The 21,670-nt window shown below is 46.7% G+C and overlaps 1 protein-coding gene across 3 annotated transcripts in view; it reads right to left on the bottom strand.

Moving 5' to 3' along the window:
* LOC135918254 (endothelin-converting enzyme 2-like) overlaps positions 1–19,405 on the bottom strand; it is a 99,428-nt gene extending 80,023 nt beyond the window's left edge. For 2 of the 3 annotated variants that reach the window (XM_070532830.1, XM_065451921.2), the window contains exons 1-4: positions 19,320–19,405; positions 16,013–16,102; positions 6,277–6,381; positions 2,751–2,840 (exon numbers count right to left, since the gene is read on the bottom strand). In XM_070532830.1, the coding sequence (XP_070388931.1) occupies positions 2,751–2,840; positions 6,277–6,381; positions 16,013–16,102; positions 19,320–19,394 (360 nt within the window). In that variant the 5' untranslated portion in view covers positions 19,395–19,405. The remainder of the gene's footprint in view (positions 1–2,750; positions 2,841–6,276; positions 6,382–16,012; positions 16,103–19,319) is intronic. The other variant, XM_070532831.1, reaches the window with a different exon arrangement.
* Between the last annotated feature and the right edge of the window lie 2,265 nt (positions 19,406–21,670).

Genomic DNA, 21,670 nt, shown 5'->3' with positions numbered 1-21,670 from the left:
TGTTCGCAGCCAAGTGCCACCGTGCATTCCAGCGAATAGACGCGGCTGCTTATGCACGGTTTTATTCAGTGTTTCTTCATTAGCTTTGTGATTTAATTGCGTCTGCGATAGAATCCACAAGGTACCACATGCAGTTGAAAAAGACAACAGGAATTCATGTCGCAACTAGAGAAATTTCTGTTGTACCACAGAAGTTCCTCACGTTTCCGTAGTTGACAGACATTCCTGACGTTACGACAGAAAGTCTGATGTCGCAACAGAAGCATCCTGTCGCGAAGACCAAGATCTCTGAAGTCGCAACAGAAACGCTCTGTCGCGACAACAAGAGTTCTGAAGTCGGAACAACAGCTTTCTATCATGACAGCGACTCTGACATTACGACAGCAATTCTGACGTCGCAACAGAAACATCCGGTCGCGACGGCCAAGAGTTCTGAAGTCGCAACAGAAGCGCTTTCCGTCGCTGCCCTTTAAAATTGCTTGTCAGTTTCGCATCGGTGGTGTGCACTGTACTTTTCTCTTGCGCGGTATTTAACCGTGCTTCTCTCAAGCCGGCAATGCTGATAGCACCGACACCGGTATTAAAGTCGACGTGGCCAATTGTTATAATTGTGCCGTGACGACGCGGCACCTACCCGCCTCCTCAAAATCGGCCGCTGATCAAAATCATACCATCTGCGGGAATGGCTGCGTATCCGTTTTGTTTTATTTGGTAAGATGTGGCACACAAGCCTGTGGACTTACATGTGCGGTTACACTGTCACATTAGTTAATTTCCCAGAATTATTGCACAAGCTTATGCGAAGCGGAAAAGAAGTTTTCGGTTGTTCCACAAAGTTGCGTGAAAACCTGTCTCGCTCGAGTCTCATTAATCTGGTACAGCGCTGCCGTGAGAAGCCAGTATGCTGTCAGAATGAAGACTCATCCACGAGTGTTTATGTAGCTATTTTGCGTTGAGCACAAGAATTATGTGCGCGCTTAAAAGTGTAAAGAGCGAGAGACAACTGTCGAAATTAGCAGTAACAACCCTAACAATGTCCCCGGACACCGTTGTCTATTTCCGAATTTCTTATTCAATATGCATATCGTACAGCAAAAGCGATGTTCTGTCACTCCACGATGTACTACCTGTCGATGGTAACAACACTTGTGCTCTTCTAGAGATGCGGCAGCTGACGCGGTGGAGGGAACCCGCATGTTGGCTTTTAAAATACAAATGTAAACAGCAACACAGACAGCGGTTTTTACTGTTGACATGGCCAAAATGTACGCTAAACGGCAACGGTGCCGTGGTGCAGTGGTAAGATGTTAGGCTCGTGATCCTAAGGTCCCAAGTTCGAATCCAGGTTGAGGAGGTATTTTTTTTACTTTTTTTTGTATTAAGAAATTTACATTTTCCTTAAAGAGGTCTCTCAATTTTTAATTAAATGTTCATCAGGTTGTGTTTTCAAAGTGGGACATAACGTCACATTGTGACTAATTTTGTCTTCATTCCCTTCTTCAATAAGTGCCCTGTTCCTGCTTGACAGTAAAATGCCTCTAGTGTGGTTGAAATATCATAGCAATCAAGCTGTAGAAATCGTACTATGAAGCAAAATTTTTCTTCACTATGTGTTTCACGAACCACCGAGTACACCCACCATTCACCCAGCATGCACACCATTTCCCCACCATTTACATTTCACCCAGTACGTACATGCAGTATCCACCCAGCACATCCATCATTCACCCACCATTCCCACAGTTCACCCAGTATGTACCCACCATCCTCCCAGCACGCCCAGCATTCACCCACCATTTACACAGGTCACCCAGTAGTCATCCCACCATCCACCCACTACACCCACCATTCACCCAGCCCGCCCACCATTGAGACAGGTCACCCAGTATATATCCCACCAATACATCCCACCATCTACCACTGTACCCACCATCCACCCATTATACCCACGATGAATTCCACCATCACCACCATGTTTTCCATCATGCCCAGCACATTTTACATCATGCCCAGCATAAAATTCATGATGGGCAATGCTGGGATTTTCAATAGGGAAACGTGTCGAAAGTGCTTAAAAACGTTACACGGTCACGCAAGAAGTTTTATTATACGCAAATACACCCATGCTCTCCGGCAGGTGCGAATAGCCAGCGTCTCAGCGATCGGCGGCAGCTATCTTTTATTCCTTTCGGAACGGGGCAGCCTGCGGCTATTCCGAAAAAAATTCAGTTTTGTTCGGCATATTAATAAATCTTTATCGCGTACACGTCACTTTGACGCGGTGAGTTCGAGCGGTTTTGTGACGTCGCGTGACAGGTAGGTGAAGTGGGTGCAGCCCGAAAACTTTTTACCAATAGCCGAGGGCTAATGGCGAAAAGGGGTCGAATCAGAAATAACTGTTTCTCATTTTTCTGTCAAATCATGCATAATCAGTGTGCACACATCATATCAGATGGGGAGGTATTGCGGTTTTTGTAACGTCACGTGACAGACAGGTGAAATGGGGGGTGGTCGAAAAAAGTTTTTGACCAATCGCGGAGGGCTGATAGCAGAATTGGAATAGAAAAGTTTGGAATAGTTTTACGTTATAGCGCCCCAACTTTAAGAATTTTTTCAGGACCACAAGCACTAAAGAAAAATTTTCTTCAATGTGGCCTGCTGGGAGAACCAAATTGCCAATTCACGCGCTCATCAAGATGCTCCCCCGTAATCTGGTATATATCACCCGATTATGAATGGCCGTTACGTACTTGTGCACCCTTAGCAAGTTCTTTTGTGTGGGAACGCCTCCCCTTGTGGGTTCGCTGATCCTGTCGCGTAGTCCTGTCGTCTGAAGACGGCTGCGTAAAAAAAGGCAATCAATAAATATTCGATGGAAATCGCCGGCAGTATGATTCGTTTAGCTTGTGCTCCGATAATAACAACAAATCAAAATAATTTGGTTACTTTGTAAAATAGAACGCTGCAGGATGCATGAGGCTTTTGAAGAGGAACAGTATTTTAGACATCACGAATTAAAATTTCAAGGAGCGTTCATTTATCATCATTTTTTTTCAGCAAGGAGGACTTATGCCTGGACTCATTTCACGGGCTAATTTCTGTTTCCTTTACACATTGCAACTGCCCGTTGAATGAAAAATTTCGACTATAAAAATAAAATCGTTTGTTTAGCATAGTAACCGTACGTACTCCTCACTTTTACCTAAAGTTTATCTTTTTACCTCTGGTATCATTTTTCTTTGTTTTCGTATGCAGCAAGCAAACACATATATGAATTTTGGAATACGATGTTTAAGGTATCGCGCTTGCTAGAATCAGCCATAATCTGGTTCGCAAGCAAGCGCTTGGCTCATAATCAAATCATTGTTTTGGGACCTAAAACCCTAACTGTAACCGTAAAACCGTGAAAACATATGGCTGACGTAAGCGCCAGCCGTATGAATAAATCTTGAAGAAAACCATCATTATTAAATCAGTTCCATCGCACAGCCATCCGCTGTGTGCTGATGAAGCCACCGAACTTGTACTTCCTTAGATACGTTCAATTTCCCGAAAAGGCAGGGCTTGTACACAGTTCTTATGAGCAATATGAGCCAGTATAATGGCTTAATTTTTCTTCAGAGAACAAAGCTTCAGCTTTCCGAGCTACTCTGTGAACCTTACAAACTTGCTTGCCTTGACTGAACTGTCAGCGCTTCGATGGTTCAGCAGCATAAAAAGACGCAATTATGGGCAAATACCCACGAGATTCAGGCGCCACTATGTAAGCGCATAATCGTAAGCGAGCGTTCAGAGTCAGATAACCTGATAGCTCCGAATGTGCTATCTAAATACTTAAGAGAAGGGAAATTGCTTTGCTGGACATTTGTTTCACCTAATTCGGAGGCGTTAGTCCTAATGAAGAGAAACAAGTCAAAAATTTTCCGACTGCAGGAAGCAACTCATAAGCTTACGCTACAAATATTTCTTCTAGGTTGAAATTACGAATGAAAAATGTGTATGCCTAAATTGCAACTCCGTAACTCAGCTATTAAAAAAAACATAATACGATTCTCTCCGCTGCACCTTCCTAGAGGTGCAAAATTCATGCATGCAACAACTAGGTAATAGATTGCTTAATAAATAGTAGAACCAATGGATCGAAACAAACCACAACCGAAAACCGGAGTCGCACCGTGATTTTCACCTGAACCTGCTGAGCTAACTTAACCGAACCATTATTTTGTTTGCCAGATAGGAAGAGCTCCGAACCTGTTTGACAACAGGTTCAGAAAGCACTGCGCAGCCCTTGCTAGCGCACGTCAAAGGAGAAACGTTACACAAAAACTCAAAGACCCCAGTATAGTGTGCAAACGATTCGCACCCTACAGGTAAGATTGATATAACATCAGATAACCTCAAGCTCAGTTGTGACTGCCGTTGTGCTGTTACTTATGTGCGACAAAAGTCCCTATACGATGAAACCTATTGGTGTTTCACATGTATTCGACTATCTGATTCGCCAAAGGAACCAAAACAATGGCATTGAGCTTGATGTTCTCTGTTCGCTCAGTTACAGTTTTTATGCAACTTCTCAAGAGAAAAACAGCGTTTAAAAAGCTGATGCTGTTTGCGGTGCCGCTTTGCATCCCGTGTGATTCCGCAATGCTTCGTGTGACGATTACCATGAAAGAAAGAGGGGTGAAAAGCCCTCATTGAATCTAGCGACGGGATACTTGCGTGACTTAGTAATTACTTCATCGTTGTAGCAATTATACGAGCAATGCAGGCGCGTTTTCGCCATCGTCGTCGGTATCACCATCCTGTTCCGCATAAAGTTTCATGAGATCTTCGCCGCGCGCCGTGTGAGTTATGGGCCAGTCAAGGGCGAGAGTGTGAGTCAGTGATGGTGGCTCAATCTTGCGCGAGCCAGGCAGGAAAGCGGGGAGGTAGCGCGTCGCCTTCCATCGCGCGCAATGCACCGGCGGGCGGGGAAGGAGGGGGAGGGAGCGTTGGCTCCGGCGCCTGCGTTATGGCGCGGCCAGGCACGGCCTATCGTGAAAGCGCTCTGCGAAGGGAAGATCATTCGCCGAGTGCTGATAGGTTCGTGTGGGCTGTATTCTCGCCGCTTAATTCGCCTTGAAGCAAAAGGCAGGTCGAAGGTAAACCCGATCTTTTCTGCTGCTGCGCTTCCTCACTCCAGCGTTTTGACAGCGCATGTGCGCGGTCGTCGAGTGAGATGTGTTCATGTTTACTTGTGCGCGGGTGACGCCATGCTTGTTAATTTAGATAGCAAGCGAATGTTTGCAATTTATATGGGCGATAAAGCTGCTACCCTTACTTCGTATAGCTGTCTGCTAATTGGCTATCTCAATCGATGCTTCGCCTTGAGAAACTGCGACTTTTTTATTTAAAGCTCAAACGAATGTTCAGCGCGGCGCTAGTTCGCTTCGCATGGTACAAGTATTGGGAGTTTGACCGGGCTACACGTGTAGGTTGAATATAACTGCGAAATAAGACAAAGTAGATGAAACACAACCTAAGCAGGGTCTGGGTAAGTGCACCTTCGGCATAAAGTAATTGATGTACATCAAGTTTACAGCGAGCTACGGAATTACGCAAAAACCCGTGTTGTAAGGAGCGCGGGAATTGTAACAGTTACGCGAAAAATTCCACGACGATTACGACATTCCATAAGGCGAAATTTGAGCGCAGCTATATATGTGTTTTCATTACGCATGTCAATATTTTGTATGCTGCTTATACAGGTTTCTATTAAAAAGAGAACGCTGTGAGTACGCGCTTTGTTCCTCTACGGACGACGCGCGCTACTGGGACCACATCGTAGCACTCGTCGCCGCACAGCCCGTTTTGCACGGCACTACGCTTTCTTTCAGACGCTTTCGTTCCACCAACGACGAGAGCGGCCGTTCGTCAGGAGGAAATCGTACCACCAGTGTGAACAGCGACAGCACCCAAGGGAGCGTCACATCGTGCCTTACTCGTAGCCCCTCGTCATCGGCCCTTGCAGGAGCAGTGATACCCGTCACCCACGCTGGTACCGCCGACTGACCTCAGTAGCTGACGCCACGTACGAGCGTAGCCGCTCTGTCCCTTCTCGGAAGTGCAGGTGCCGAGAGACGGCTTAAAATTTTCACGAGACATTTCCAGCACTATAAAGCATTAAAAAATGTTGTATAGGGCTCATGTCACCGTCTGCCTGCGAACCTATTTCGCCGCACTGGAAGGTTCTTGCGCAGGCAAAGAACCTGGTGCTGTGCTTTAACTGTTCCTTACCGAATGTGCTTTCTCCAACTCGATGCCCTCATTGACCATGGACTTGGCGTTTGCTGCCTTGATATTGGTCACGTAGGACGGGGCTGCTTCAACGTCAGTAGTTTCCTGCGAAGGACACGCGGAGATGTAAATGAGATACTGTTCGTTAGCGCAATCACTGGGCAAGTTTGCTCGAGTAATCCTTGAGCAACGGGTACAAGCTACCCGTTCGGGGATTTATTGTATGGAAGAACAACAAAACATTTATTTGTGTCAATTCTTTAGCCACATTGTAAATGTATGGAAGCTGGACAGTGGTTTATAGGTGACACGGTAGTCGAGGGCTAGTAAGGCTGACGTATTCTGGCCGTGATCAAGTTTTCAGACTAGGCGCAATGATGTCGACATTGTGCGAACCGACTGTGATTTTTCGTATTTGTTTATTTACTTTTAAAAAGGCGCAAGATTACGCACGAAGCAAAAGGTTTATGAAATTGAAAATTTGTTTTCGAAGCAAAATATATACACGCTGGGTCTAAGCTTAAACTCTTGCAATTATGTCACTCGTCCATCACGAACTTCTATCGTGGCATCATCGGCTGCCGATGCAGGTCAGCTGTTCGTCCATAAACCGGAAAATTATGGGTTCCCTATGAGTATTTGAAACTTCCAATACGATTACAATAGTTTTTATTCAAATGGGTTGGGGTTCTTGACTAGAAAACTCGGCATCATCTTTATTTCAATGTCGTCGATATTCGCGGTGTTCGGGCATGCCAGTCATTGAGATGACCCACTTATTTCTACCTTTCGCCACTTCCCTTGGCCATTGCGAGCGAGAATGGTTCCTTCCATGTTACTACACAGGTGTCTGAAGCCGTGGTTTGGACAATCGAAGAGATGTATTTTTTTTATTTCAGAGGATTTGCCGCAAGTGAAAAAGAATACAAGAAGGTAAATAAAATCTTCTAAGGGGAGTTGCGTGACGAAGGCAAGTCCCCTTGTCAGAACACGGGATCCAGATACAGTCCTTGTTCGGCCACTGCAAACCCCTTGAATTCTCCATCTTAGAGCATAACAGGTCTTGTTTGGATTGTAATGCTGTTGGGCGTTAGTTGTCGCACTTCTCACAGCCTTACAATGTCCGTTACTACAGATAAGTGATTGGTGTTCATAACGTGCTTACTTTATTACGTTTTTGTGGAACATGCGTGACGGCACACTTGAGAACGTGTACTTCAAAACATTTATGGCGTGCCCATATAGCACCCACCACCAGCAGTTTCTTTCTCTGCAATCAAATGTGTTTGATTCGAATATTTGAAAAATTGTTCAGTGGTACAAATAAAAAAAATATGAATAAACCTATTATTGACATTTATCGAACTGCGAAGACATTTGGAGATACACGAGTAAATATCAGCATACAACGAATTCACGATAAAAGTGAGGTGAGCTCAAAGCAAGAACCGTCAAGATAATTCAAAACTAGGAGGACAAAGCTTATGCATGTGGAACTACTGCCAATTATTCTCGTGTTAGCCGAATGAGTGCATGCATGTCTACTGCCGGCATACTATGACGCAGTCACCAGACCATGGTCTGTTGAAAATTTGAATTCCCTGAAACAACCCTGAAAATTTGAATTCCAGGGTTGCACGCGGGAAAGCAACGATTAGATAATGAGGCACGTCGACCGAGGATTCTGCAACGTCGACCTAAATCCAAGTGCAATGCGTTTTTGCATTTCGCCCTTATTGAAATGGCACCGCCGCGCCCGAGATCAAACCTGCAACCCCGAGTTCTGGTGTGCCGGCGAATCTCTGGTGTGCAGCATTCCCAAATACGTGTAGAAAGCATAAATAGTAATGTGAGGCAACCCCTGGGCTGATACGAGTTAATTTTGTCGAACTTGGGAGAGAAAGTTAAGTTACATTTATTATTTAGGCAGTTTAGATGAAGACACAGAATATTTTACAGAAATCGCCGGAAATGGGTAAGGTTCTAAATATATGAGCAGGAAGTTCCAAAATTCGCTACTTTTAACGAAGTACAGCTGTCGAAATTTTGGAAATTGCGCCCGCTGAAGTACTGAAAGCGGGCAGAATTGATATGTCAATTTATAGTTTACGTGAATCAACTGCAGTGTTTCCAAAGATTTCGCAAAAGCCCTACTCACATATTAGTGGTATACATGAGACATATCTATATTGCGTCAATTTCGTCCTTTATCGATGTACTATCTGATGAAGTTTAAGGAATTGCCGTATCATTACAGCTGAGAGACAGAGCAATGAACTAAACAATGTTTTCGGAAAATTTAAAGAAAAACCACCTTAATAAAAAGGTCGCTCCCTGGAGTTGCTAGATTCAAAGTTTTTCTTTCACATACTATAAACCTAATCCGATTTGGTGCAGTGCTTGCCGAAGAAAGATACCATTTCTCTATTTTGACGAGTTAAGGTAGGAGCCTCCGGGCTAGAGCCTTCTCCTAATTGTTCAATGAGTATAATTGTTTCAACTCTTTGGCTGCCACCGCATGTAGGAGCTGCTGACAGACCACACCCAAAAACTTTTATGTAGCCAAACTGCCCCTTTAGGGTGTGGCAGGCAGCCCATAAAACTCTGTAAGACTTCATCGTGTAGTTGCGCATCGCCACCTCGCACCTCTACCTGACCTAAATAATGTTGGCATGTGGAGCCGCATGGCAAAATAGGTCGGAGCAGTTACTCCAAAAAATTTAATGACAAGCTATGTCGAAGAATACTTTCTTTAGCGCAAAACAACAAACACAAGAAAGACGACAGGGCTGTGTCTGTTGTTTTGCGCTAAACAAAGTATTCAAGGATTTGCACCAACTAGCCCGACAACGCATTGTGCTATGTCGAAGAAGTCAATCCAAAATATAATGACAAACTCTGTCGAAGAAGTCACTCCGAAATTTAACTATAAACTTTTTTTCAGTTACTTTGTTATATATATTGACACAAAGATGTTGGCTCCCGCCCCGCAGAACGGCGCGCACAAAGATGGGCGCCATGAGAGACGATGAAGTGCGTAAGCTGCACGCTTTTCTTCTGTCCCGCCAGTAAAGAGAAACGTCTCTTTTGTCCCAGTCTGTCTCCAACCTACGTCACATTTTTCTGGTGGAGGTGCCGGGGTACACGCTACCATTCCCAGATCGAACACCGTCTACAAGCCCAGTACGAAGTCCGCTCGAGCTGACTCCTGTGTACGTACGGACAAGCCGCCGACTTCAAGGACTGCCACCTGAGCAAGAGCCCCACTACTCAACCAATTGAGAAGGATGAGTACGTGAGTACGTCGGTACGTCGGTTCCATCATCTTCCTCGATAGCGCTGACCTAGCTCGTCCACAACCAGCCGCGAATCCCCACGTCATTCCATGGGGACACCTTCGAGGATGTAGAGGACTAGCTCGATCGCTTTGAGTGTGTCGCAGAATACAATGGCTAGACACCAGAGCGCAAGCTACGCAACGCCTACTTTGCCCTCGAGAACTATGCGCGGACATGGTTCCAGAACCGTGAGGTGGCCCTATCGACAGGGGACGAATTCCGACGGCAGCTAATCGGCACATACGCCAGCCTCGATCACAAGGACCGAGCTGAATCTGCAATTCAGTCGAGAGTACAGCGGCCGAACGAAAGCATCACAATGCTTGTCGAAGATATGTGCCGACTTTTCCGACGCGCGGATCCCTCCATGCCGGAAGAAAAGAAGCTCAGGAACTTGATGTGCGGTGTCAAGCAAGAGTTATTCGGTGGCCTAATACGCAATCCACCAAAGACCATTGCAGTTTCTTGCGGAAGCCATATCTATGGAGAAGGCACTGCAGCAGCGAACACGGCAGTACAACCGCGACGTGTCGACCCTATCGCATGACCCGCTCGCTATGCTCTTGCACAATACCGACGCCTTGCGGGAGCTCATTAGGCTTGTTGTTCGAGAAGAGCTCCAAAAGCTCAGGTGGCTCCAGCATCGGTACAGCGACTCGCTATGGCTGAGGTCGTCCGGGAAGACATCAGGCAGGCAGTTAAAATGCCGGTACGCAGCGAGAAAACACAGTACGAGGTACGGCAGCCACAGCCTCGTATGTCGTATGCGGAAGCTGCGCGAAGTTCGTTGTCTCAGACTTTTCACGATGCGTGCGAGGTTCCGGACTATCATGGTGTGCGCGCCGTTGAGCAAGCAACTGGCGACTTCAGGCCCCGCCGCACGCCTTTTATTGCCGAAACACGGCCACCCCGCAAGAGCGACGTATGGCGCATCGCAGACCGGAGGCTCTTGTGTTTTCATTGCGGTGAAGCCGATCACCTCTACAGGGCGTGTCCTTATCGCTGAGCTGGGCTCCGGGGATTTTCACTGAATGCGCCATGCCCGCGCAATGCTGAACGCCCCCTGGAGATTGCAGAATACCTCGCGGACGCCAGGACCTCGTCTGGCCCATGATTCTGTTAACCTCGGTCACCGTCACCCAACCGAAACAGGTCTTCCAGCCCCCTCTTCAAGTTGAGAGCAAGGAGGCGTCGCTAACCCAGCCCTGCCTCCCGGGAAAACTGAGTCCAGCGACCTGCGGAGGTGAGGTCGCTGACGTTGCGAACGCTGAAGATCCTCCACTACGACGACCGCGATATGATGTAATTGAGACGCAGAGAAAGCAGTGTAATTCCATGTCAGTATCCTGCGACGCACCAGTTACCATAGATGACCACGATGTCACGGCGTTAATCGACACGGGTGCGGACACGTTTGTTATGAGCCAGAATGTCGCGCGTATACTGAATAATGTTACAACGCAATGGACCGGAATTCAGATTCGTACCGCAGGAGGGCATCTCATAACTCCAATGGGCCGGAGCACGGCGCGAGTCAACATTCGGGGTTTCACGTACATCGGCGACTTCGTCATTCTTCCTGAATGTTGAAAGGACCTTATACTCGGCATGGATTTCCTTCAGGCGAACGGTGCCATCATCGACCTGCAAGAGTCTAGAGTGAGCTTCACTACTACGCAAGCTATTGCGAACAGTAATGTAATGACAACGACCAAGACGCTGCGCTTCGTGTAGCTGACGATCACGTCACGTTGCCACCCAAAAGCAGCGTGCTTACCCTTGTCCAATCCGACATGGAGGACGACGCCGAAGGAATTGCTGAGGCGAACGTGCCCCTGCGTCTTGAGTGTCAGATTTGTATAGCCAGAGGGCTTCTTCAGGTGCGAAACAAATGTTCAGTCGTTTTGCTAACGAAATTTAGCAACGAATATCGGCATGTACCGCGAGGAACGACAATGGCATTCCTTCGCCAAATCACTGATGTAACTGACATTGCTACATTTGAAACCGCATCGTGTCGTCATACTGGGTTACCCAGCCTAAAAGAACGGATGCACGTTAATGTCGCTCTGCCAGACCACCAGAAAGACTGTTTACTGAGTCTCGTGAATGAATTTGCAGACTGTTGTTCAACGTCATCCAAAGTGCGGCGCAAGTCCATCACAAAGCACCGCATCCTTACGGACGAGTCCGCACGTCCTGTTTGTCAGCATCCTTACAGATTGTCTCCAGTGGAAAGGGAAGCGATCAAGCATCAGGTGAAAGAGATGCTCCAAGACGACGTGATCTAGCCGTCCACCAGCCCGTGGGCTTCCCCTGTAGCGTTAGTCACAAAGAAAGACAACACACTACGCTTCTGTGTAGACTTCAGAAAGTTGAACCGTGTCATCAAGCGCGATGTTTATCCATTGCCACGCATCAACGACGCACGGTATCCTCTACAACATGGCAATTTTTGGTCATCGTTGGATCTTAAATCAGGGTATTGGCAAATCGAAGTTGATGAACTGGATCGTGAAAAAACAGCGCTTGTGACACCTGACGGGCTCTATGAGTTCAAAGTTCTCCCCTTCGTTCTCTGTTCCGCATCTTCCACATTTCAGCGGATGATGGATACTGTGCTTGCTGAACTCAAATGGCAAACCTGCCTCGTATATTTGGACGACTTCGTCGTGTTCTCGAGCACGTTTTACGAACATCCCGCACGACTCGAGAGTGTGCTCGCTGCGATCCATACTGCCGGCCTCAGCATCAAGCCTGAAAAATGATACTTCGGGTTCCAAGAGCTCAAATTTCTTCTCCATGTCATTGGTCCTGAAGGCGTCCGACCAGACCCCGACAAGTTAGCCACCGTAGCCGAGTTTTCACCACCCACAGACAAAAAGGCTGTCCAACGCTTCCTTGGTTTGTGCGCATATTATAGGCGCTTCGTCGAAGGATTCTCTAGAATTGCTGAACCTCTGACGCGGCTCACACGCGACGATGTGCGTTTCATTTGGGCGGACGAGCAGCAGCAGTTGTTCAATTATTTGCGCAAGCGTTTGCAAGAGGCCCCAATACTTGCTCATTTTGTCGAAGACGCTGACACTGAAATTTATACTGACGCCAGCAATGCGGGTCTCGGCGCAGTTCTTGTGCAGTGGCAAGCTTGTGCGGAACGCACAATTGCTTATGCAAGCCGCAATCTCACGAAGGCTGAGAAAAACTACTCAACCACTGAAAAAGAATGCTTAGCGGTTGTGTGGGCCATTAGAAAACTCCTACCCTACTTGTACGGCAGACCCTTTAAGGCAGTCAGTGGCCACCACGCACTGTGCTGGCTTGCCAACCTCAAGGATCTTTCAGGCAGACAAACACGTTGGAGCCTGCGCCTACAAGAGTACGACATTACAGTTGTCTACCGATCTGGAAGGAAGCACAGTGACGCTGACTGTCATGCGCACCACTCTCTACGACGTGGTCGGACCCTGACCATGACTTGCCATTTCTCGGCGTTATCGACGCCATAAAAATGACTGAGAACCAGCGCGCCAACCCTGAGCTGCTGGCGCTGATCGAGCACTTTCAAGCAGTTAAAGGTGTTTTACCCCGCTCGCTCGTGTGCGGCTTATTATCATACTACTTGCACAACAACGTCCTTTACAGGAAGAACCGCGGAAGCGGTCCCAATACCTACCTCCTTGTCGTGCCGTCGGCGCTGTGCGAAGACATTTTGCAAGCGTGCCATGATGAGCCATGCACGGGACACCTGGAATTCGCTAAGAAATTAGCAATGATACGACAGAAGTATTACTGGCCCCGGCTTTATTCTTCTGTACAACGGTACGGGAAAACGTGCCGTGATTGCCGGCGCCGCAAGAAACCACCAGTCAAAGTGGCCGGCTTTCTCCATCCTGTAGACCCTTCTCAAGCACCGTTCCAACAAATAGGTATTGATCTACTTGGGCCATCTACTTGGGACCTCTTCACGCAACAGATGGATAGACGTCGCTACCGACTACTTTACCCGGGACGCCGAAACCGAAGCTATCCCTCAAGCAAACTCGTATGAAGTGGCCAAGCTCTTTGTACGCCACATCGTCCTACGACATGGTGCACCGTATGTTGCCATCACCGTCCGCGGTACAGCATTAACAGCGGAACTTATGGAGGACGCTCTCCACCTGACGCATTGCTCTCAGCGCAAGAGCACTGCGTATCACCCTCAAACCAATGGATTACCTGAACGTCTGAACAGAACGCTGGCTGATATGCTCTCATGTATGTCGACGTAGAGCACAAGACGTGGGACGAAATTTTACCCTATGTGATTTTCGCGTATAACACTGCTGTACAAGAGACTACACAGTTTACGCCGTTCGAACTTGTATACGGGCGCCACGTCACGTCAACATTTGACGCCATGCTACCTCTGGCTGATAATAGCCCGACCAGCGAACACGCGGAAGAGTTTGTACACAGAACCGAAGAGGCAAGCCAGCTTGCTCGGCATCGTATCCGGAGCCAACAGCATACGGACACCCTTCGATAGAACCAGGGCCGACATGACGTCCATTACAATACCGGCGCCTGCGTGTGGGTCTGGACGCCCGTCCGTCGCCGTGGACTCTCGGAAAAGTTGATCCGCCGGTATTTTGGTCCCTATAAGGTTACGCGCCGCCTCAGTGACGTGACCTACGAAGTCGTCCGCTGCAGTTCTGACCCCGGTTCGCTCCGTCGTCGTCCTCGCACTCAAGTTGTTCATGTAGTGCGCATGACACCATACTGTGCGCGTACGTGAACACCGAGATGCACCTGAGGAGCTCCACTTCTTATGTCACTGAAAGAACATTGTGACGTGACCGCGACGGTCGCTTTTCGCATGGGGGCAATAGACACAAAGATTTGCGCGCACCGCTGAACGGCGCGCGCAAATGTCGGCACCATGAGAGACGATGAAGTGCGTAAGCTGCACGCTCTTCTTTTGGCCCGCCATTAAAGAGAAACGTCTCTTTTGTAACACTATGTCTCTAACCTACGTTACAATATTTGTGTACATAGTTGCCCCCTTCACTTCATCTTCTCTGGTATCGGCTCTCTCTGTCCTCTTGCTCCTCGTACTCGTCCCCAGGCGGCTGACCACCATTCGGTTGATAGGAAATTGGAATATACATTTACAGGGCAGTCAGCAGTAACTTCCCTTCATGTTTCGTATGTGTCAATAAACTCGCAAAAGCTATTTACTTTTTCAGACACACCCCCTAAGTCCCCCGTGCTCTACAATCATCTGCCGTGAGCTGACCAGCAAAGTGGAAGTGACGCTACCCAAGCGTTGGTTCCATGTCGCCCTAACACTTCCCGTCGCACGAAAGGGAAAGCGAAATGGCAGTTCTGGCGAACCCAGGGAATCGGCCATTAGCTGCCACCTCTTCCATTAAATGACGAATGCGGGAACACGAAACACTTACTGCGGACTTTCCCATCTACAGCAAGTTCAAAACGTCACCCTGCTACCAAAGTCGAAACCAGCATGTAAAATGAAAACGGACTACATACATGGCTGAAGGTAACCTCACATCACGCGCTAATGTCTTAGATCTGGGAGACCCCTCAGCTGTGAATAGATCAACGTGGCGATGTTTTCCCCCAATCTCTTCAGCCCGCCTTAGGGCAACAGTGGAAACATACGCTTTTACTATTACTTACTCTTATTAAATTCTACTTAGTACTACTCAAAGAGCGACTACCACTACTAACAATAAGAACACACTTTCAACTTTTCCAAACAGATTTTCAATGTTGACTAAGATACTTACATGGTCGAAGTATGAAGTTTTGAAATACTAGTTTAGCTTCATTGGAAATTTTTAAATTCTATATGCAACTGCCGAACTTTCCCGGAGAGAAGTTACGGAATCATGCAACGCAAAACATCGAAATGTCTTTCTGTCATAAGAAAAATACGTTCGTAAAATGCAGATTTTGGAATCAGATGCGGTAAATACACTTCTGCCTCGTGTCGTCGCGATGCTCTGTTTGACTGTCATTCTATCAACTAACGCCTAAGTAACAATTCTCATATGATGTGCATTTAGTTTCAATCGCGCTGAAATTAGAAGTCCATGGCTATTTCAGATAGTTTTCGCAAAAAATAATAATTATGATACAATAACCAAGAAGTGTTTCAATTATCGGCAATGCATAGAATGTTTCATTAGCCGTAGTAGAACCGTTCTTAAGAAAAGACTGCGCTTTCAATTCGTTAAGGAATTGCGCAATGCGAGGCTGCCTTCTATTGTCAACACATTTTTGCTAGCGCAAACCATGAAGCGGCTGGGGCAGGCAGTTAAGCATGCGGAGTAGATGCTATAATAGAAAAATTCCGAGTCAGGAATTCTGAGCCCGTTCCCAATGCTTACTTGCAAAGCCCTTATCGTGTCCTTGGAATGGGGCCGCCGCTTCTTGCTTCCTGTAAGATCGCGCCGCGAAGTCCTCTCCTCTGCGAGCTGCTGTCGAAAGAAACGCACTCAAAAATTAGATCACTTTGAGGAGCATATGAAACTTCTACGTCTGACTGATGATCTTCTGCTTGTCATACGCTATATATACTGTGATATAAAGCTTATAAACATGGATAAGGTGCCTCAGAAAAGCCGGCCAAAGTTTCGATAGGAATACCGATCTTCGTCAAAGATAGGTCCAAAGTTTCTAACCTTATCTTTGACGAAGGTAGGTCCTCCTATCGAAACGTTGGCCAGCCTTTCTGAGGCACCTTATCCCTGTTTATAGCCTCTATACCGCAGTGTACTATTCCAATATCCGCTGCTTTCTCAATTTGGGATTTCCATACACTATGCAGAAATTTGAATTACCTCCACGCGATTGCATAAGGTAAGAACCTTCACACAAAAGTAGGAAACTTGCTGCGCGTTTGTCAGTTATGGTCAACTGGTGACATGGAAAACACGAATGCAGAGAGGCAGTAGAATGTGGGCACACTGATCAGTCTTATGTAGAGCAAGGAGCATTGCCGCGGTATAATGAGACTATAGCATCGCAGTGGGTAACAAGTGCAGCTACGATGCACCTGGCGCTGCCACGTGGAGGAAGAGTGTCTACTTGAGTCGCACAGATTGACACTAAAAGGCCATGCCGTCTTCCGAAATCGCGGCTGCGTATGTCGGGACAATGATATCCTCGCACGCATCCGCCTCTATTTCCATCTGATTGGTGAAAGTGTTTCCGTTTCCGTAACAGTATAGTGCCAGGAAGCCGGTTTCTTTTCTTCGCAGTAACGGCCCTGCACTGTAGAGCAGATTCAAGGAATGCTGTCTGTCGACATCAAAGACGTGCGAAGGTGCTGTCAAGTCACGCTTTCTGGAAAAGAGTAAAGTGAAACTGACTAATGGATCATCCCCAATACGAGCTATTCACTACACATGGTGAGTGTGCGCTGAATTTACTGGAAGTGCACCATGGCTTCCATAAAGGAAAATTAGGTTCCAAATATGCCACCGCCTTTATCACATGACAATGAAACAACTGCAGGCCTAAAATCCTTCTTAAATGTCAACGTATACGCGATGAGGAGTCTGTGTAGTCGGGTGATTTGACGGCGTCTTGACGGGAATAACGGCACAATCAATTATAAGCAGAACTGCACGTCTATGAACACTGAAGAACATTGTGTCACGTACAGTTTGTATGAAAAGTTCTACGGCAAGCGCACGCATGATCGAAGCTGCTGCAGGGGCAGAGTGTTGCTGTTAGCTATTTAATCTAGAAGTTCAAAGCTTCTGGAACAACAAGTGCTTTTCAGAAGAAGTCGTTGCTGGGCAAGATGGTAAGGTGTTTTCAGCTGCTCAGAACATTACATTTTCTGACAATAAAGAAAAGCCAATATGTTGTTCAGTGTTTAACAATGATCAAGGACTACATGCAGGCATATGCTGTCGGGAGGGCGAAGTCAGCGAGGAAGGTATGGGAAGAAATGTGTTGGAAAAGCGCTTACAACATGTACCTATTCTTTTACTTATATGTTACAGCGTATAAAAGTCTGCTATCCGATTGGATGGGCCTAACAAATAACGCATAACATTGCTTTAGCGAGAACTTCATGAGGCAGCAAGCAAAATTGTGCTGAAAGCAGTGCACTGGCATTCTCAAACCATCCTCGACTCAAGTTTTTCCTCCTCTGCCTGGAGTTGATCGCAGCGCCAGCGCTCGACTGAAGGAAACGCTGCGATTATGAAGAATTGCCGTGCTTTGCCGCTGAAGCGCACTGACCTTTTCTCTCGAAGGGTGGCGCGGCCATCCACCTTGAGTCTAGGTGGTGTGCCGAGTGAAGGGGCATTATAGATTATGGCCGTATATTAACGCTAATCGTCTAGCGACACAAACCCCGGGAGAGGAACACATGAGAACTCTTCTGTGTCTCGCTCGACTCATACACGGACTATCGGCGATCGGCCATGATCACATGGGGCTACGGAAACGATGTATGATTCCTAAACCACAAGGTAGCGACTGCTTTATCCGTGTTTCAGGACAAACCAGCGTGGGTCACTCTTGAGAACACGCTTGATTCATGACGAAGATCTCGAGGCATGCGGTCTTCGAAACTAGCAAGAAACGCGGTGATCGGGCTAGTCAGGCAGACTCATGCCATCGCCAGCTACGTGCTATCTACGCGTAATTTTGCGATTACTCTTTATTGAACCAGTAGCGTTCACCAGCTTCACCGACGGCGGTCACCTACTTTAGCCGAGAAACAAATAACCTTACATGTTATTACGACAGTGCCCATTTATGTTAACACACCAGGCACGCTCACGCCGTGCGCGCCGTGGCACAGACGAGGAGCATTTATGTCTACTCATGTAATTCAAAGTGCGATTGCACGTAGACGTGTACCCGTTGCAAACTTGTTGTTGACGATAAGTATAAGCGTCTAAGTATTCGTCAAGTGACACAAAGTTTGCCCAACAGTGGCACACCTTTTTAACGCCAGTGTTCTTTCTTAGTTTTTTTTTTCGTGCTAACGGTGTGAAGTATTTAATTCCAATTTTTTCACTAAAGGGTGAAGATGCCATCGCCAGCTACGTGCTATCTACGCGTAATTTTGCGATTACTCTTTATTGAACCAGTAGCGTTCACCAGCTTCACCGACGGCGGTCACCTACTTTAGCCGAGAAACAAATAACCTTACATGTTATTAGGACAGTGCTCATTTATTTTAACACACCAGGCACGCTCACGCCGTGCGCGCCGTGGCACTGCCAAAGTATCGGCGACGCACGTGCGCTGTGCGCATGGAGTATTGGGAGGCTTTCATCGACACGACAGACGAGGAGCATTTATGTCTACTCATGTAATTCAAAGTGCGATTGCACGTAGACGTGTACCCGTTGCAAACTTGTTGTTGACGATAAGTATAAGCGTCTAAGTATTCGTCAAGTGACACAAAGTTTGCCCAACAGTGGCACACCTTTTTAACGCCAGTGTTCTTTCTTAGTTTTTTTTTTTCGTGCTAACGGTGTGAAGTATTTAATTCCAATTTTTTCACTAAAGGGTGAAGATGTTTGTGCTGACATTTTCGACAGGAGTCTGCTGAGTTCACACGCAGGGCATCGCAGCAAAAGTCCCTATTGCTTTCGCGCCGAACGAGGGAGATCTGAAGCCGGCTGATTGACAAGGCAGATATTCTAACGCAGCAGGTCACTTCACCTTTTGCTTGGAGAACGTCCTGGACATGTGACGGGGCGTGGTTCCTTGAGGGCTTTTCGCTTGCTTCTCATCCATTTCGGAACTTTTCTTCTTCTGCTGCTTCTGATGATGATGATGATGAGCCCCTGTCATGGCACGTACCTACTAAGGGAGACAGGCAAAGAATCTTTCAGATTGCTTCGTCCCACGTAAAACGGTGCAAACAACCACGGTAAATGAGCCAAGAGCTTCTGTTGGAGAGACGGAGGACAGACTCCGAAAGTCGGAAAATATGACATCAAATGGCACAAACGATTGATGCATCGTGTATATGCTTGTTGCGAACATCAAAAAGTGCACCTCAAAGAGATACAAAGGACAATATCTAAAATTAGGAGTTACATTGTCAGCTGCTCTATCTTCGTATGCATCTGTATCATCTGTAATCCCGTTGTATCCTCTCATTGTGTAATGATCCCCCTATGTATTGTCCTTATGATCCTTAGCTAGGGTACTTAAATAAATTAATAAATGAATTCGCTATAAGATGCTGATGCCCTGAATGACGATTGAAGCAGTAGAAATCAACAAATGAAATAGCAGGTGTATTAGTAAATCCTCGGTATCATTGACAAAGCCCGCCGCTATCTAGGACTTTGATTATTCTTAGAGTGGGAATGCCAGAAATGTCATCTTTGTGTTTTGTGTTTTACTCTGGGTCTTGTTCACAACCAACTGCCGTCAGACCTCAGTGCACGTTCGCTTCTCAAGGGACACTACAAATGGCGGCGTTTTGGGTAATGAAACAGTAGTTGCCGTCCAGCGCCTATGTCGATTTGATATCTACGTGTACGTGTCAGATTTATGTGGGCTGCTTCAGTATCATTAAACATATGAAACTGTAAACAGCGACAGCTACATCTTCCACATCATTGCCTCAGAATATTTTCTTTTCGCGCAATATCAAGTACCCTAAAAATTCGAAACAGTGTGCGAATGCTGAGTACCCCGATATAAATATTTTTTCTCTTGTTTTTGTCGTGTAAGAGCATGTAAAAGCAAGGGGGATCGGTTAGAGTTGCCCGTGAAACAACCCTGAATTGTTTCATTTTCCCCGCTAACTGACCTAAATATATATGTCTCACCAATATGCTTATCCTGATTTTTACTTCCTAGGTCTTTGACATCATTATTGAAGTATTTCTTGTCTGCCAGAGCGTTTAATGGGCGCCGTAAGCACTGCCTTGTGGGGGAATGCTGTTCGCGTTCCTGTAGCATTCGGGGATCTGCGAAAATACTCATGTTCTGCTCTGTCACGTGGAACTATTGTAATCGTTGTAAGTTTCAGAGCTTACAGTAAAAAGTGGTCTGCTGAAGACTGTAGTAATAAAAGTGATATTTGGCGTAGTATGAAGCACTTCATTTCATGCGTTCTTGCACACTTGGAACTTCTTATGAAGGAAGGCCGTCTTCAGCGAAGAAATAGGAAAGATTCACGGAAAGTTCACACGCTTTATTTATCGAAGTCTCAAATGCACCTCGCAATAACTGCCTACAAAATAGTAGAAAGCACCGTGACTGAAAACACAAATTAGGCCTCTTTTTGACTGAGTCACCGCAGAACGCACTTTTGTGCGTTCAGACCAAATCAATAGTCTCAGGCGCGAACTCGAGCAAAGTCGCGAGGAATCGAGACAATTAAAGAAACAGCTAAACCGATTAATAAGGGAAAAACAAGAAATGAGGGAAGGTTATACACCGACTAGCACACCTTCTCCGCCACCCCAAACTATGGAGCTGGCACAACAAAACAACGAAAAGGGGAACCCCATTGACGACATCAGAAGTCTCATAATGAATCTACGGAGCCAGATGCAAAGTCAAATGCAACAGATGCAAAGCAAAATACAGCAAACACAACAAAAGTTTTCCCTGCAAGAGCAGAGTTTCCGAAATAACGTAAAGAATCAGAATACGCAAAGAACCACCAACGACGCCAGAGACAGACTATACAACGAACGCAGGTTAGGCTCGGAAACCCCCAACGCAACCAACAATAATCAGACATGGCCGAACTGAAACAACAACACTTAGAAATCTGGCAATGGAACTGCAGGGGGTACAAGTGCAAGCAGGGCCTCCTACAGCAATTCATATACACCAGAGGAACCCCAGCAGATGTAGTCATGTTGCAAGAAACAAACAACACCCCAACGCTCAGGGGCTACACATGTCAAGAGAGCGGCCACACCGTGACCCTCATAAGCAAACAAATAGTAGCTATACCACACAAACACAACGAGATAGAGGATAGCCAAATAGAGCACGTAATCACGGAGATAATTCCCCAAAAGAAAAGAAAAGCCAAGAGC

Source organism: Dermacentor albipictus, chromosome 2 (assembly GCF_038994185.2).
Source record: "Dermacentor albipictus isolate Rhodes 1998 colony chromosome 2, USDA_Dalb.pri_finalv2, whole genome shotgun sequence".
Lineage (NCBI taxonomy): Eukaryota > Metazoa > Arthropoda > Arachnida > Ixodida > Ixodidae > Dermacentor > Dermacentor albipictus.
Note: the sequence above shows the minus strand (reverse complement) of the source record. Positions and strands in the feature narration are given on the sequence as shown.